Source organism: Lithobates pipiens, unplaced genomic scaffold (genome assembly GCF_037356315.1).
Source record: "Lithobates pipiens isolate NorthernLeopardFrog02 unplaced genomic scaffold, aLitPip1_a1.2 Scaffold_13, whole genome shotgun sequence".
In the NCBI taxonomy this organism is placed as follows: domain Eukaryota; kingdom Metazoa; phylum Chordata; class Amphibia; order Anura; family Ranidae; genus Lithobates; species Lithobates pipiens.
The window spans coordinates 252541117-252560022 of NW_027507718.1; the positions used below are offsets into that span (position 1 = coordinate 252541117).

At 41.6% G+C, this 18906-nt stretch overlaps 1 protein-coding gene across 4 annotated transcripts in view; it reads left to right on the plus strand.

Annotated features, from left to right (window-relative positions):
* Positions 1 to 18906, plus strand: part of USO1 (USO1 vesicle transport factor) — a 119684-nt gene that overhangs the window by 24335 nt on the left and 76443 nt on the right. For 2 of the 4 annotated variants that reach the window (XM_077476544.1, XM_077476546.1), the window contains exons 4-5: positions 6577 to 6650; positions 16998 to 17009. In XM_077476544.1, the coding sequence (XP_077332670.1) occupies positions 6577 to 6650; positions 16998 to 17009 (86 nt within the window). The remainder of the gene's footprint in view (positions 1 to 6576; positions 6651 to 16997; positions 17010 to 18906) is intronic. The other 2 variants (XM_077476545.1, XM_077476547.1) reach the window with 1 other exon arrangement.

Here is an 18906-nt window from a genome sequence, read left to right on the forward strand (position 1 = left end):
CCATCCCCAATGCCTGCCAGTGCCATCAGTGTCGCCTATCAGTGCCCACCAGTGCCACCCATAAGTACCCATCAGTTCCACCTCATTGGTGCCGCCTTATCAGTGCCCATCAGTGAAGGAGAAAGCTTACGTATTTTACAACATTTTATGACAGAAACAAAAGACAAACTTTTTTATTTTTTTTTCAAAATTTTAGGTCTTGTTTTTTATTTAGCAAAAAAGAAAAAATGCAGAGGTGTTCAAGTAGCACCAAAAGAAGCTCTATTTGTGAGAACAAAATGATAAAAATTCTGTCATTTAAACAGCGACAGCGCTGAAAGCTGAAAATTGGCCTGGGCAGGAAGGGGATGTAAGTTCCTGGTATTGAGGTGGTGAAAGGTAACACATCAATGTACAGGTGTAAATGTAATGTACATCATTTTAAAGAGGAAGTAAACCCTGATGAGTTTACTTCCTCTTTGATTTCCTGCAAAGGCAAAGCATAATGGACTACTATGCATCGCATAGTAGTCCATTATGTGTCACTTACCTGACACAGGAGCCAGCGAAGTTGCCGCTGTCCCCTGTAGTCCGGCGCATCCATCTTCTCGGTGGGGTCTCGCTGCTCCGTCGCTGTCATTCGGCGAAGCCGCGATGACGTCACTCCCGCGCATGCGCACGGGAGCCAACACGCGCGGCATCTTCGTCGTTGCATGCGCTGTAGACAGCAGTGCCTGTCTTTCGGCAAATATCTCCTAAACCGTATAGGTTTAGGAGATATTTCTTGGACCTACAGGTAAGCCTTAATCTAGGCTTACCTGTAGGCCAAAGTGTGTTGTAAGGGTTTACAACCACTTTAATACAATACACTCCGTTGCCGTAAGATGGCACATTTTGCATGTTTTATTACATAAACAACCATTGATGGAACAAAACAAGATAAATGCATGGAGCTCATTTTAGCTAACAGGTGACAGGTTACATGCACAAGTGTAATATGCCTAAAAGCTCCAAACCTGCCCACTCAAAGAGATTTATTAAGAAGCCTTTAGTAGGAATTGCAACCATTGCATTCTATTTTTATGTAGATTTTACACAGTATCCCAACTTTTTTGGAATTGCGGTGGTAGGAGTATTATGTCCCTTGTTAGCACTGCAGCACAGCTGAGTAGTTCCTTTTGGGCTGCTTCTCATTCCCCCAATCTGTACAAGGACTACAAAAGACTAATACCAGTTCATATTCGGGTACTTTCACTGCTTGCACTTATATACATTTCATGATGTCTTAATACAGAGCTGTATTAATGTGTGTCTTTTATATCTGCCTGGAGTTCAGCTAGAAGGTTATTGTAAACCCTCATCTTGTAAAACAACCAATTCAGTTTAAAATAGAAATAAAAGGAGATTTTTTATTTATTTTTTTAATGCGTGATCTCAGGTGCATAAGAACTGAGTGAGGAGAAACAACAGTACACCATTCTTCCCAGTGAAAGGCTGTGCAGGGGGGAGGGTGTGTCAGGCCATGTCCGATCAGTGGAGGAGAGCAAGCTGAGATCTCATGACAGCTGGAGGACTGACCATGCTGCGTTCTCCTGCTTTAACCACTTCAGCCCCGGAAGGATTTGCCCCCTTCCTGACCAGGCCATTTTTTGCGATACAGCACTGAGTCGTTTTAACTGACAATTGGGCGGTCGGCAACATGATACCCAAACAAAATGTATGTCCTCCCCCCCCCCCCCCCCCCCCACAAATAGAGCTTTCTTTTGGTGGTATTTGATCACCCCTGCGGTTTTTATTTTTTGCGCTATAAACAAAGAGCAACACTTTTGAAAAAACGCAATATTGCTATAAATATATCCCCCCCCCCCCCCCCCCAAATAAAACAAAAACAGATTTCTTCATTAGTTTAGATCGATATGTATTCTTCTACATATTTTTGGTAAAAAAAATGTCGATAAGCATATATTGATTGGTTTGCGCAAAAGTTATAGCGTCTACGAAATAGAGAATCTATTTATGGCATTTTTATTATTATTTTTTATTTTACTAGTAATGGCGGCGATCTGCAATTTTTATCGGGACTGCGAGATTGCGGCGGTCAGATCAGACACTTTTAACACCATTTTGGGACCAGTGACATTTATACAGCAATCAGAGCTAAAAAAAATAGCCACTGATTACTGTATAGATGTCACTGACAGGGAAGGAGTTAACACTAGGGGGCGATCAAGGGGTTAACTGTGTTCCTTAGGTGTATTCTAAATGTAGGGGGATGAGACTGACTAGGGGAGGAGACCGATCGGTGTTCCAGCACACGATCTGTCTCCTTTCCCCTTAGAGAACCTGGATTTGTGTGTTTACACACACATCCCCATTGCGGGTCTGTAACTAGGAGTCGCCGGTGCCTAGGGGACATCGAGCCCCCCCCCCGGCACACGCGTCAGCTCTAGGGACATGTTACGCGTGACTCCGGCGGCTTGCGTGCGCTTGCTATAGTGTCTTAAAGAGCTGACGTATAGCTACGGCGGTTTGCATAGCAGTGCCAACCTGCCGCAGTAGGCTTTTTTGTTGGCATGCGGTTAATGTAGTCAGTTTGTAATAGGATAGCAGAGGGACTGACAGGAATGCCAGGGATTTCACACAATGGAAGCAATACAAAGAGAGGAGATTACTTTTTTATACAAGTACATGGTACAGCATGCACATATCGTAAATATGCCAGCAAAATGAACCTAGCGATGTTACCACATACAAAACCACATTTGCTTAATTATATACATCTATATATAAAGTGCCAGTGCATTCAACTTAATTATTAGTCCATTAGTCCATCAGTGCAAACAAAGTGCAAGTGCGGATGAATCCTACTTGTGAATATCCAGGGTGCCACTCCGTGTTCCCCGTCTGTATTCCCCACTCCCCAACAGTATGAATCGAAAAGGCATGGTATCTATCCTGTTGCAAAATGGATGAATATGGCTTCTTCCCTCTCCTCTGATGAGAAGGTTCTCAGAATTGTTGTGGTATGGAATTCAATAAAGAGAGAGATTTCCATAAGCTAATACTGTATGATTTATTCAGTGGTTTAAAAGCAACTACACTTACAAAAGTAAAATAATTTCAGGCCTGCCTTGTGCAATGGTTTTACACAGAGCAGCCCCGATCCTCCCTTCCCTGCTGGAAGTCCTCGGTCCAAGCCCCCCACCACCTACAGGGGGCACTCTTACGCTCTTGATTCTGATCTATTCCGACATGCAACTCAGCTCAGCCCCGCTCTCTGCTCACAGATTTTGACTGACGGCACCAGGAGCCAATAGCTCCCTCTGCTTTCAGCCAAGCCTGAGAGATGGGAGAGGGGAAAATAGCTGCTGCAGATGTGCACAGCGCAGGACCAAGATCAGGTTCAGGTTAGTATTTAGGGGGGGGGCAGGGGGAGCTACTATTTTAAGAGGCTTTTTACTTTAATGCCGAAAATGCATTAAGGCAGGGCTCGACAAACCCCAGGCGCCAGGTCGCCAATGCGACCAGAAATCGCAACCTGGCGCTTAAGCTGCCACCAGTCCACTCACTATTGATGCCCCAGACATGCAGCGCATTAACACTGACTGCCGTCCTCCTCCTTCCTCCACACTCAGCGGCTCTGGCAAGCATCAAGCGCCGCGCTAAGTGTGTGAAACTGAGAAGCAACTGAGAGAGGAAAGAGGAGGATCTGTCAGATTTCAGCTTGATGTCGGGGGTGGGCGGGACCCTGCCGGGGTGGGCGGGACCCAGCAGCTATCAAACACCAGCCAATGGGATCTGGGCAGGCCGCTACTTGTATGTGGCCCCGCCCCTTTTCTTAAGCAGCCCAATCGTTGGCTGATGTTTGATAGCTGCTGAGTCCCACCCACCCCGACATCAAGCTCAAATCTGACATAATCACCTCTCTTTTACTTGTCAGTTTAACACCCCGGCTGGGTCCCACCCACCCCCGACATTAAGCTCAATTCTGACAGCTCCTCTGTTACTTTTCAGTAACAGAGTGCTCAAAACCAACCGGCGCCACCTGCCAACACTAACCGGCGCCACCTGCCAGTGACAACTAGTGCTACCGCCAACCAGGGCCACCTGCCAGTTCCAGACCAGTGCCACCTGCCAATCTCCTGCCAGTGCCACTGCCAATCAGTGCTATTTGCCAGCGCACCTGCCAGCGCCAACCAGTGCCACCACCAATCGGTGCCACCTGCCAGTGCCAATAGTGCCACCCGCCAATGCCAACCAGTGTCACCTGCCAGTGCCATCTGCCAGTTCCACGTGCCTGCCAGTGGAAACCAGTACCATCTGTCAGTCCCAGTGCCACCTGCCTAAGCCAACCAGTTCCATCTGTTGCCAGCCTTGCTCTTTCTTTCTGATGTAACAGCGTTACATTGGAGTTATTGACTGGGTGCTCCGTTGTGAGTTAGGGATAGGGGGTGAAAATGGCCTTATCCCAATAGCTGACAATCCATACCACTCTTAAAAACAAAAAAACAAAAAAAAACTGGCTACTAACTTTTTCATCTGGCTCCTAAATTCAAAGCAAATTTGTCAACCCCTGCATTAAGGTGAAAACCCCTTTACCTTTGCAACCACTTTAAGTGTATGTTTGTTTATTGTTTGTTTTTTTAGAAATGGCTGTGTGGCGCCAGTGTATTTAACCACTTCGCGCCCGCGCTATAGCCAAAAGATGACTACAGCGCAAACTCTACCTGCCGGGAGGGCGTCCCTGGACGTCCTCCTGTTTACTTCAGCAATGCGCGTCCTGAGAGCGTGCATTGGGGAAGTTCTGTGCTGGCCGTGTCCCTTGGACACAGCCAATCACAGATCGCTGTAAACAGGCAATCACAGCGGCCGTTTACAGCGACGATGGGCATGTCTAGTGAGAGATGATCTCATATGTAAACATATGACATCATCTCTCAGCGCTGCTCTCCCTCCTCACACAGAGTGTGTGAGGAGGGAGAGATGAACGGCTGCAGCGGCCGTAAGTTACAAAAAAAAAGTAAAATAAACTGCCACCTGCCCCCAGTGCCACGTATAAGTGCCATCTGTCATCAGTGCCACATAGTGCCATCTGTTATCAAAGCCACGTATCAGTGCCATCTGTCATCAGTGCCATCTGTCATTGGTGCCACGTATCAGTGCCATCTGTCATCGGTGCCACGTATCAGTGCCATCTGTCATCAGTGCCACGTGTCCTTGTCCTGGTGCTCCAGGGCCTTCAAAAGTGTAATAGGTAGTTAACAAGTTAGATGTGTAATTTATGCTCCTAGAACACCTGATGGCGCTCCCTGCATGTTGGGCCTCTCTATGTGGCCAGGCTGTGGAAAAGTCCCACACATGTGGTATTGTAATACTCAGGAGGAGTAGCAGAATTTCTTTGGGGGTGTCATTTGTGGTATACACATGCCATGTGAGAGAAATGACCTATTACAATGACAATTTTGTGGAAAAAAAAAAAAAGAGATCTTAATTTTGCAAAGAATTGTGGGAAAAAATGACAACATCAAAAAGCTCACCATGCCTCTTACTAAATACCTTGGAATGTCTACTTTCCAAAAAGGGGTCATTTGGGGGGTATTTGTACTTTCCTGATTTGTTCGAGTCACAAGAAATGAGGCCGCCAGTACATCAGATGTGATCAATTTTGTATGATTCGCACCACAGCTTGTAGACTCTCTAACTTTCACAAAGACCAAATAATATCCACTAATTTGGGTTATTTTTACCAAAGATATGTAGCAGTATAAATTGTGGCCAAAATTTAGGAAGAAAAATTAATAATTTGCAAAATTTTATCACAGAAAGAAAGAGAAAAATGCATTTTGTTTCAAATTTTTTGGTCTTTTTTCATTTATAGCGCAAAAAATAAAAACCCCAGAGGTGATCAAATACCACCAAAAGAAAGCTCTATTTGTGGGAAAAAAAGGACAAAAAAAATCATTTGGGTACAGTGTTCCATGACTGAGTAATTGTCATTCAAAGTGTGAGAGCACCGAAAGCTGAAAATTGGTCTGGGCAGGAGGGGGGTTTAAGTGCCCAGCAGGCAAGTAGTTAAAGCTTTTTTTTTTTTTTTTTTTTTTAATTTTAGCTTTTGATTGATCAGTGAGGGATTAACCGTCCAGTTCATTTTTGTATATTTCTGTGGCTCTGCTGGGGGGATATGCTAACCATTGTTACTAGGATTTAAAGTAGGGGAAAATACAAAAGGTTTAGTCATCACCAGTACAGGGATAGAGGCTTGTTTTCTCAGTGGGGAAAACGTATGATACCTACTAAAAGTATTTCTCTCAGTTTGGAGAGATTTCCTCCCACTTCCTGCTGTGTCTAAGCAATGGGATCTGAAAAGAAATCTCCCCAATGCAATGTAGACCGTAAAAAAAAAAAAAAATACAGCAGTTTTTTTTTTCTTCTCTGCTCTAGCCAAAACTTAAAAGAAAAGAAAGTGTTTTGACTGTAGATATACCTTGAACTGGTAGTGAAGCCTTTTCTTTTATTTATATTAAATGCCTACAGAAAGAAATGCTCTTACATAAAGGATATATTGAACTATATCTGAGCTGCTTTTTCTTCTCTTAGATCTGATTCTGAAATCATTGGCTATGCATTGGATACATTGTACAATATTGTGTCAAATGATACAGAGGAGGCAGGTAAGTTGTATTGGTTTTTGTGTGAAGAATCAGTTATGGATTAACATGTTGTGTCTTTCATCTGTATCAAGCTTGCAACCATTTACATCCTTCACTGAAAGTCCCTTCCTAGCATCATTCAGAAAACAGAAAGCACCTGTCTGTCATATACCCAGAAGTTGCCTTTTCCAGATAGTGATTTGAAAGTTAAGTTGTCGTTAACCACTTCAGCCCTGGAAGATTTTACTCCCTTCCTGACCAGAGCACTTTTTACAATTTAACCGGTAATTGCATGGTAATGCAATGCTGTACCCAAACTAAATTTGCATCCTTTTTTTCCCACAAATAGAGCTTTCTTTTGGTGCTATTTGATCACCTCTGCGTTTTTTATTTTTTGCACTATACACAAAAAAGGAGCGACCATTTTGAAAAAACAAAACAATATGTTTTACTTTTTGCTATAATATCCCCAATTTAAAAAAAACAAACTAATTTCTTCATCAGTTTAGGCCAATATACATTCTTCTACATATTTCTTGTAAGAAAAAAATCGCAATAAGCATATATTGATTGGTTTGCACAAAAGTTATAGTGTCAACAAACTATGGGAAAGATTTATGGCATTTTTATTATTATTTTTTAATTTTTTTTTACTAGTAATGCGATTTTTAGCGGTATTGCGACAGACAAATCTGTCACATTTATGACATATTTTTGGGACCCTTGACCTTTTATACAGCGATCAGTGCTATAAAATACACTGATTACTGTGTAGATGACACTGGTAGGGAATGGAGTTAAAGCGGGAGTAAACCCGCTGACGTATTTTTTTTATTTTTTTCCTGCCCTGCAAGGGAAAAGTCATAATGAGTTAGTATACAAGGCATACTAGCTCATTATGAAATACCTTAGAACGAGGCCCCGACATCTCGCCCGAACCCCGACGAGGGAGATGACATAAAGGACATCTATTTTATTTGGGTACAGCATCGCACCACCACGCAATTGTCAATTAAAATAACAGTGCTGTATTGCAAAAAATAACCTGGTCATTAAGGGGGTAAAACCTACCGGTCCTTAAGTGGTTAATATGCACTATTTTTCTTTGCCAAAAAGTTTAAATTTGAACACCAGCCAACAGAAGCAATATATCTAAAGCTCCATTTCTGACCCCATTTAATTAAGCAAAAAGATAATTTTCTAATCCCCAAAACATCAGAAGGTCTCCAACTGAATTATCACGAACTAGAACCTTACAGGGCACCCCTTCATGCCTATGTAGCTTCCTACACATGTAGACTGCCCTTTCGGGACTAGTGTAGGCAATTGCATGGGCAGTGATGGAAGAAGAGAACATCCTTGTCATCACTGCAGCACCTTGTTACTATATTGCAATAGTATCTTGTCTTGCTACATGTTCAATTGTAAAAATACTGTCATATGAACGTGATAGCTGATATCAAGACATTGATTTTAAAGGCAACAGAACATTAGTGTTGCTGCTGTCTATTCACTAACCCCTTCCTTCACAGTATAGCAGGAAAATTGTGGGAATGAGCATCCAGACACAACACTACTGTTCTGTTGCCTTGTTTAGAGCTATCAGGATCCAAGCAAGTTAATGATGCTGCCAGTTCAGATCAAGGCAGCAGAAAAGTAGGGCTGCTGCTCCTTACTAACCCATACTCCTTTATCTCATGTATGGCATACTTATTAAAGAAGTGGTCAACGAGGTACAGCCCCACTGTGTCAACATCTCAAGTACAGTGGTCTGAAGAAAGAGACAAGGGAAGGTGAGCAGCCTGTCGTAGCACTGTTGTTCTGCTGCCTTGTTTAATTCTGTCAGGATCCAGGAAATTGCATGATCCTGGAAGTTGAAAGCAAGGCAGCAGAATAGCTGTTTTGCTGCATGCTCACCCTTATTCCTCTGTATGGCAGGAATGTACAAAAAGCCACCACTGTGTAAACATTGCAGGTATAGCAGGCTGAAGGTTGGGAGAGAGAGGTAAGTGGCAGATGAGTGAGCAGAAATAATACTGCTTTTACATTGCCTTGTTCAGTGCTGTTGGGGCCCAAGCAATGACAGGACACTGACTGCTCTAAACAAGGTAACAGACCTTCCCCTACCTCTTTCCGGCCACCTGCTCTGCCTGCAATATAAAAAGGAATAAGAACATAGTGTTTAAGTACAGAGGTACTGTGCTAGGCAGGGGGAGAGTGAATGCCCCACAAATTCTGGAAACTTCTCTTTTGTTCATAGCATTGGCGGATAGGGGAGCAGTGACCTGATTGGTTGCCCAGCACATTGGAAGCCAGTTATCGAAAGAGTTTAAACAGGAAATTGGTGTCTTCTGACTGGCAACTCCTAATCCGTACACATGCACCTGAGGCCTTATGAAATACTTGTTGTGTCTGGAGTTTGGCTTTTGAGATGCATGTTAAAAATGCATATATTTGAGCAAAAATTGTGCAGGAATGACAGCAAGCCTAGCAAATGTATAAGTTCTGTGCCATTTATGGCCTGCATTTACAGATTTAAGCCCCATACACACTATCAGTTTTTCTGCTGAGTTTTTCCTTCAGATTTACCAAAACCATATAATATGAGGTCAAACCTTAGGAGTTTCAATTTGTTTGCAATCAGGCAGGCCCTTCCACTACATGGTTTTGGTAAACCTGAAGGAAAAAGTCAGCAGAAAATGTGATAGTGTCTATGGGGCATAAGGCTTGTATCAATGGCATCAGTTTGAGGTGATTCTGAGATCATTCAGAATTTGACAGCTGCATTTGACCTACAGTTGGTCTCTACCTGGCCAGCATTTGACCTGCTTCAAGGTGGAAGAAATGCCTTTTGACACAGGCCCTTACCTTGTGAAATGTTTGGTTTAGGATTATTGTTTTGTTAAAGGGAAAACTATCTTTTATCAATAGTTCATATTAGTTATGAGTGATTATTGTAGAACTTTCCTGAAAATGTTGATTTTCTTACCGTGCAATTTTTTCAAGACTGTATTTCATGTTCAGATTAGTAGGGTCTCCTTCTAGTTAGAGGAGATCAGTGAAGCATTATTGCTGAACTATATGAATAGGAAGCATTTTAACTATATGTATTAAGCAAACTTCGCTCCGCTTGTATTTGTCATAATCGGAAAACTAAATTTTAGGGATGTCAAACCTTTTGACCTTCTTGGGCCACATTGGAATAAGAGGAATTGTCTTGGGCCATGCATAAAATACACTAAGGCTCCATGCACACTGAAGCGCATAAACGGTTTTGGGAGTTTGGGAATTTTTTTTTTTTTTTTTAACAGCCCATCAACTCCCCTCTATATTATCCTATGTGTCCGTGCATAGATGGCTGTTTTTGGATATTTATCAGCAGTGGAGTTTATGGGTTGTTGTCTGAATGCCCTAAAATCACGTTCAGGAGCTGTTTTTCTGACCACAAAAAAACGCTTAAAAAAGTTAAACTGTAAGAAACGTTGATAAACGTTTAAAAATTTGTCTCATCAGCGTTTTTTTTTTTTTTTTTTTTTTTTTTTTTTGATCCATTGAAAAAAAATAAAATAAAAAATTTATTTAAAAAAAATAAAAATGAAAAAACGCTAATGCGGTTAAACGCAAAAAAAGATAAACGCTATTGCAAAAAACGTTGAAAGACTCACTGCAAAGCTACTGGCATTTTTATAACATTATTTTAATGTCCAGTGCCTTAGAATAGCTGATGAGCAGAAAAAGACAGGCAGATCACAAGCTGATTATCACTGATATAGATAATGTACTTATCTGAGTAATAAAACGTAATTTTTCTTTTAATATTTTTATTATAAAAGTAAAAGAGGGCAACCTAAAACTAGTGCGATATTTGACACGGTTTCTAATAAACGCATCAATATCTGGTTGGATGGCTGTAGTAGCAGTTCTTAAGGTGCTCATCAGATCTTTTGGTTCTAATTTTGCCCATCGTGTCCTTTATCCTTGAAAATAGTTGATCACAAATATAGGTGCTGGTGAAAACTGATGACACGAATAGGGTGTGATTGTGAAGAGTTGGATATTTTTCTTTTGGAAGATAAAACTTCTAAAAGTCTAGTAAAGAGACACTGTCGCATGTGTTCATTAAGCGTGAGCGCATTTTTACAAACAATTCTAGAAAAATGAATCAACATTTTTAAGTAAGTTTACGTTTTTTTGTGTTGGGCTGCATTCTTACCCATCTTGGGCAGCAGGTTGGACACCCCTGCTATAGATCAAAACAAGTTTATTTTTTGTCTTGTTTTGTTTTTTATAGTGTATCTAAAGCCAGCACTTTTTTTTACTTTATCTTTGGTTTAGATAAAGTGGTTAAAGTGGTTGTAAACCCACCGGGGGGGGGGGGGGGGGCTTTGGAGGCGGAGACCCCTGAAAGACAAAGGCATAATAGCTAGTATGCATAGCATACTAGCTCATTATGATATACTTGCCTTAGATTGAAGCCCCCACAGCAGTCCCAGCACACCTCTTTGGCTGGCGACATTTGTCTCCCAGAGTTACTTCCGGGTATCGCGGGCTCTGGAGCTGCTATGACGTCACTCCCACGCATGCTCGTGGGAGCCGCTGGTAACGCCACATCAGCTGAAACAGGACAAACGAGCCGTTGCTTCAGTGCGCATATGCTGATGATGTTGGCACATGCTGATACAGGGTATATCTCCTAAACCTGATGGATAACTACAGGTAAGCCATATTATAGGCTTACCTGTAGTAAAAAGTGGTTGTAAAGGGTTTACAACTACTTTAATATCCATGTCAGGTTTTTATTGCTGTCTATGTCCCATCTGGGGAGATGCACTTTATTAGTCCTGGTGACGATCATCACTGGGACTGAATGTGAGCAAGAAACCAAAATCTGCCTCTACAGAACAGGAAGTAAAGTAAAATTTTCTCAACGTGATACAGGTGAAAAGAAAAAAACATTACAGGGTTTTCATTATTCTGTACTCTACCCAAATCAAGCTTAACCCCCCCCCCCCCCCCCCCTCCCCCACCACCACCATCACCACCACCACCATCACCACCACCACCACCACCACCACCACCACCACCACCACCACCACCACCACCACCACCATCACCACCACCATCACCACCACCATCACCACCACCATCACCACACACCACATAAAAATAAAGTGCAGAATTAAATGACCAGTTGGCCGCCACACTGCCATACCTTAGTAGAAGTTTGTAAAGGCATTGCATTTTTTTTAATACTGCTAAATGATTTGAAATACATTCTATTCTGTTTGAGGTGTAGTAATAGTTACACATGCAATTTAAAGAATACCTAAATACAGACATTCACTCCATGTTACTCTGACTTTTGCTTTCGTGTTTCCCAATCAAACCTCTACCAAATTACACATGCAGTTGTGCAAATCCGATCATGGACCCTTCTCCCCAGAGAGACAGGTGAACTACCACTTGGATTAGTAGTGCTTCTGTCAGGCAGACAGGCTGCTTCTGTTGGTGCAGTGGCATCACTTGCATGAACATATCTGCCAGTTCACTGTAGCTTTATGCCATTAACTAAGTTGTTGCAAATTGTTTCTAAGTGTGCACATGTGCTTCTCAGACAAACAGTTGTGATATTTATACCGCATGCCTTTTAATATAACTTGGCACAAAGCTTAGGAAACATTTTAACTGCCTAGCAAGCATAACTGTAATGCTCAGCAGAATATTTTTGGAATGTTATCTTGTTTAACCTAACGCTGTCTAATACTGGCAATCAACCTGTTTGCTGTGGTATTTTATCATTGATTACCTGCATTGCGTATTCAACTGTATGTTTATTAAATAGCCTGAAATAGTCATGAAGGAATGATGAAATTACATTTTAATAAAGAGACAAAGGGGACAGTTGCCACAGGACCACCAGACAGAGGGCCAACTCTGAGAAATCAGTGTAAGGGAGCCTAGGATTGTGAAGCATTTAAGGAACTTATACGTCTGCTGCCTGGTCTTTAACATATATATTTTTTAAATACCCTGTCAGATCTCTTAAAACCAGCAATCCCCTGCTAAAGAAGATGGCATAAATCTTCCAGAGGGCTAATTTTCCTACTTCTCTTCCTTCCCTGACCCATTACATCGCTGCTAGATCCTACAGTGAAATAGAAGGTCATAGGAAAAAATCAAAACGCCAAGAGGACATGCAAATATGACACTCCTGGATGTATCGAGTGCTAAAAAGGCTTGATAAAGTTAGCACTGCAATAGAAGAAGTGGTGTATATATACTGTTTTCTATTGCAGGAAATTGCTAGAATAAACTATTTAGGGGGCTGGCAGGATCTCTTTAATCAAATAAATTGGTATGATCCTAAATATCTTTTTCTCAGCGATTGAGACTCAGAATCTATCAACTTGGGTTATATTTCTGCCTACCAAAGGATTGGACATTGGCAAAAAAAAAAGAAACTGTATACCAGCCCAGGATAACCTCTCCTACTACCAGCCTGTCTCATTTTTTTTTTTTTTTTGCTAGTGTCCTGTGAGGATGAACTTCTTTAGCTCAGGTGTGCACTTTTTTTCCTTAATCTTCAAAATCTTTTTCTGCAATCGGGACTCATCTCTACACTGCCACTAGAGATGGATTGCAGCAATCTGGTGTGGTTGTCCTTAGCATGACCTTTGAAGTGCTGCGCCTGCACCTCACTGGGCTGGACTTTATGGGGATAGCCTGGAAGTGACCTTCGGCAATGGATTCTGCGTAGGGTGCTTACTTGTAAAAGTTAGCCATGGAGTTCTTTCCAGGTCCAGGGCTGCTGGTATTTGTCTCTGCAGTTGCCCTGTCTCTGAAGACTCACTTTGTCAGTTGGTCAGTCAGGCTAAGCATTCGTAGCTACCTAAAGTACATAGGTCAATGGCGTGTTTTAAATTTCTCAGTTTCCTTCCAGTTTCCACTGTGAAAGGTATTTACACTGTGGAACTGAGCTTTGATATAATTTGCTGAGTGGAGAGATGATGCTGCGTTTCCAAACATACAGCATAGAGGAAACACCTGCCTGCATCTGCTCATGCTTTGCATGTGCCATGTGGAATTTTGATCTTTGAACCATTTATGCTACAGTGACTTGATGACCTCTGAGCCTCACCTTATACTAGCTGTGTGGGTTTCAGGAGTTCCTAGAGCCTTCCTCTTTACCCTAAGTTTTAAGTTGCCTTACTGCCATGAGCTTGCAACATATCCTGTTTCAGCAGTGTGGTGGTAAGGGAAATGGTATGAGATGCCTCCAGCTTACATTCTGTTAACTCCTGCAGGGCTGCTTACAGCATGCCTACTGCTTCAGCTGACTGTGTCTGGTTCTGAATTACTCCAACATTTCCCAGATAACCTTATCTCCAAGGAGTCTGTCCTGTTTTGGCAATTATTGATGTGGTGGTATTTTAGAGCCCCTACTTTCCCAGTGCTCCTGTTCCAAGTTTTCATCTATGGAGATTGGAAACACCATGACAAGCTGTTTTCTTCCCTCAAGCACTTGCTAGCCTTGTACATGTTTTAAAGAGGATTGTGATTTAAAAAAAAAGCCTTAATAAAGAAACATACTGGTGCATAATGACCCAACGAATAAGAGGTTGAACTCTCTCTTGCAAAAATTAGCAGATCCCCATCAAGCTCGTCTCCGGTCTCTTGGTTTGTCATTGCCCCAGTTCCTGTGGCAGAACAGGTTCAGAGTTTTACTCCAACTTGTTTACAATTACCAAACAACCAACCCACCATGCATCTAAAGTCACTGAATGTCTTTATTCGAGTTCATAAATTCTGTCCGTCTCTGCAGCGTCGGACCATTATGCTCGAGAGTCATCTGATCTGGGTTCGGGGTTCAGCAATTAACATTTTTTTTCCAGGTACAGGGATTGTCCAGTCGAAGCAGTGGATGCTTTACTGGCTCTATGGGATCAGCACAGTCTGATTTTTTTTTTTTTTTAACCATTCCTTCTTCAAAACATCTTCCTTGTCTGCTTCTCAGGTTTAAGAGGGAGGATATTCCAGTGATCATCGTTACTCATACTTCACTTAGTGTTAGTCTTGAGGAGCACTGTCTAGTAGTTTCCCTGTGGGAGGACTCCTGTCCTTGCTGTAGCTGGATCTGGGGCCAATGTTTTGCTGCCAGTAAGGGACAGGTTTTCTCTCTCTCTTTATTTTGTTTTAGAAACTATTATCCTCTGGTTCTCCCTGTACTTCAGATAATGCTATTTCAACGTAATTATTTTTAAAATGTTATTAAGTACATGTATAGTGCCATAAATTACACAGCACTTTAAATATATAGTACATTCATATCAGTCCCGGCCCTCAAGGAGCATGCAATCTAAAGTCCCTAACTCTCATTCATACATACTAGGGCCAGTTTAGACAGGAGCCAAAAAGTCTACCAGCTTGTCTGTGGAGTGAGGTAGAAAACCAGAGTATCCAGAGGAAACCCTGCACAGGGAGACTTTGATTTTTGTTCCTCTATTCTTACCTGCAAGGTGTTATTCCTTCTTTAGATCACCTCTGCGAGGTGAATATCTGTACTGGTGACCCTATCCTGCAACAAGCCCTTTCTGGTTTTGCACAGGAAAAGATTTTGCTGAGGCCTAGGGCTTCCTTCTTGCCCATGGTATAGTTTCTGCCTTCCACCATAAACAGGACGTTCGTCCCTGTATCCAGCTCCAGTTCCCCCAAAGAAAACTTCCATCCATTATCCCGATGTGGCACAGACTTTGAAAATCTACCTTTCGGCTACTTCTTCTTTTAGAAAGAATGATTTTCTTTTTGTAATTCCACTATGACCCCCGAAAGGGTGTCCTGGCTTTTTGTTCCACCATATTTAGGTAATTCAGGCATACCATCTTCCAAGTTTTTGGTCACAAGGATTGGGTCCCACCTTTTTCGGTCAAACTGCACTTTATTAGATCTGTGCGTGCTTCTTGGGCTTTTTGGCACCATACTACTTTTTTTTTAGATTTTCATGGCTGCCACTTAGTTGTCTGTTTACATGTTGAGAAAATGAGAGACATTATGGGGTTTATTTTGCAGTCTCCAGATTTAGTATGTGTCCTTAATAGACCACAAAGAATTTTTTTTTTTGTACTCCCTGTGAAATCCTTTTTTGGAGCCCATTGAGGGTCACACACCCTCACCCCTCTTGTTTCAATGAATTTTTATTAGCGTTTTAATTCTGGAAACATAAAGAACAAAAAAAAAAGTTTAGTAAGAACAAAAAAGATCACCAAAGCTATAAAATAAATTTGTTCAGGAAAAAGTATTGACAAGAATACAAGATACCTCATAAAAAAATAGCGAATAATATAGCATTCGTACATACCATACATAAGACAAGTATAAATCTGCTATATTATTGGTTTAAAAAGAAACATAAAAGTTTTTTTATTCTGTTCATGCTTGTGGAAAGCAGTTTTAATAGCTTTGCTACTAAACTGAGGTAGGCTATACTTGGTAGTAAGAGGAGTTATCCTGAGTTAGTCTACAGGTTTTTGTTTACCAATGTCCAATTATCCTGTAAGGTCAGTGTAACGTAAAGATAGTAGACTTCATTGTCCCTCAATCTACTCCAGGAAAAGGATTTTACGATGAGCTCAAAAATCCAGTTTTTACAATTTAATGTATGTACTTGATCCATTCATTCCCATTAAGATCCAAATAAGCATTCACTCCAAAAGCATGGTCTTTTAACATGCAGTATTTAATATTTTGTCTGGGGGTTATTTGTTTAAAAAATATAGATTGCTCTCACAACCCAGGGTGGACAAAATCTTTCAACTTAAAGGGGTTGTAAAGGCAGACGTTTCTTTTATCTTAATGCATTCTATAAAGATAAAGATAAACCTTCTGTGTGCAGCAGCCACCCCCCACCCCCCCCCAGCCCCCATTACACTTACCTGAGGGCCCTCTCTGTATAGCGATGTCCACGGGTGTCTCGGCTGTCCGAGATTCCCCTTGCTGATTGGCTGAGCGGAAGCCAAAGGAAGCCTTTGGCTTCCGCTGATATCAAAGTCAGGTAGACAATCAAGGGAGAGAGGGGCGGGGGCCTGGTCAGGTCTCGGCGTCTGAATGGACACGGAGCTGTGACGCAGTTCGGGTGCCCCTATACCAAGCTGCTTGCTGTGTGGGCACTGAGCAGGAGGGGGGGGACCAGGATCACAGAAGAGGGACCAGAGAAGAGGGGGATCAGGGCTGCAGCAGAGTAGGTAAGTATAACATGTTTGTTATATTTATAGGAAAAAAAAAACCTAGACTTTACAATCACTTTAATGTTTAATTGGCTATCTTGTTTCATGAACTTAATGTCTTTTCTTTCTTTCATGTCTACCTGTGCAGCCGAATCTGAAGGTAAAAATTTAGGTTGTGTGTGCATGTCAGGTGTTGGCTTATTTTTCTCTTTGTCCTCTTCACTTAATTGCTATGCTTCCTGTTTAATCTCTGCATGTGTTAGAATTAAAGGAAAATTGTATAGTGTATTTTCAGCTGATACAGTATTTATTTTAAAATAAACACTGATTACGCACTCACCAAACCAATGCGGTAGGCTGTAAGGCTCAAAGATCGATCCAGACCATGGAAAGGGTTGAGCCCATCTTCTCCTAAAAATCGCTAATGACTCTTTCACCCAAAATAAACATTTAGAAAGCCCAAAAGGGAAGTATATAGTGTAGTATGTTTAATAAGTACCAATAAAAAAAAATCAGGCTATGTATGCACTCATATGAGATAATAGCACACACAGCTCACTTAATGAATGATTAGGTTCCAAGCAAGGTTAAGCCACTGGTGTAATTTTTGGGTCTATCCCTCACGTCACTTCCTGGTCCATGGAACGCACGCCAGCCCTGTGGTCTGTGGATGGCTGCATGGAACCTAATCGTCCAGACCTTTTACCAACTGCAAATATTTGGCTCATCTTGAAACAAAAAATACAACAAAGAAGACCTAGCACTATTGATCAGTTAGAATCTTATATCGGGCAAAAATGAGACAACATTCTTCTTCCAAAACTCCAACAACTGGTTTCTTCAGTTCCCAGACATTTACAGTCTTGTTAAAATAGAGGGATGCTACACTGCGATAAAAATGGCTCTGTCCCAACTTTTTTGAGGCATGTTGCTGCCATCAATTTCAAAATGACTTTATTATTTTAAATGGTACCTTCTCAGTTTAAACATTTTGATACATTTTCTATTGTGAATAAAATGTTGGTTTATGAGTTTTTCAAATCATTGCATTCTGTTTTTTCTAACTTTTTTGGAATTGCGGTTGTAACTTTCTATGCAGCTTCTTGTGTTACCAGCTCCATCCTTTTTGGCAATTTGGTCATTAAGGCCCCTTTTCACACTGATGGATTCTGTTCTGATCAGCAGTGGATCATGTCACAGATCCCCTGCTAATTAGAGCAGAGTGAGCAGATGATGCATACATGGACAGATCGGTGGCCCGGGAGTAAAGGGACTCCTCCATCTGTTTGCACCTGACTATCCCCCATCCACTTCTTTTTTTTTTTTTTTTTTTGGACCTGCAGATAGGCAGGTGTAAACAGACACAAGTTGTTTTACACCCATCTGTCCATAAGAATTAATTGACCTTACGATCGGGTCTGCCTGAAAAACTGACAGCGGACCTGATCGGAACACTCATGTGAAGGGACCTAAAGCTAAATTGCAAACCAAACGTCCTAAAATGTACATAGACTCTCTCGGATAGCACTCCCCTGTCTGGCAGGGCAGGAGACCTGATTTTAATTTACTATAGTTTGACACATAAAGGTCCTGTTCCTCCTCCAGCCTGTCACTGGGCAGTAAAAAGAGAAACTGCACACTGAGGAGCTCATCTTTTGTCACGCTTCTTTTCTCTTCCTATCAGAATGTTCATTGTTAGCATATGAGCAGTGTAGCACAACTGATTGGCACTTTGTGTTACAGCTCACTCTTTAAACCCAGAGCTCTGCTATACTGGGACCGCAAAAGGCTGATTCCATGTCAAAATCAGATACTTATCTGCTTGAATTAAAAAAAATATGTTTGATCATGTGAATAAAGAGCTGGATTAAGGTGTGTCTGTTTGCCTGGAGTTCAGCTTTTAATGGAAAAAAAAAAAAAAGACTAATTATCATCATTGAGAAAATTGATCTCATTATGGAGAACTGTAATGGTACCAATGGATATTAGAGAAGTCTTCCGATCTATTGCTTCTTAACTATCTGCAAATACCACTAGCTGAAGCACATTGGGTTGAA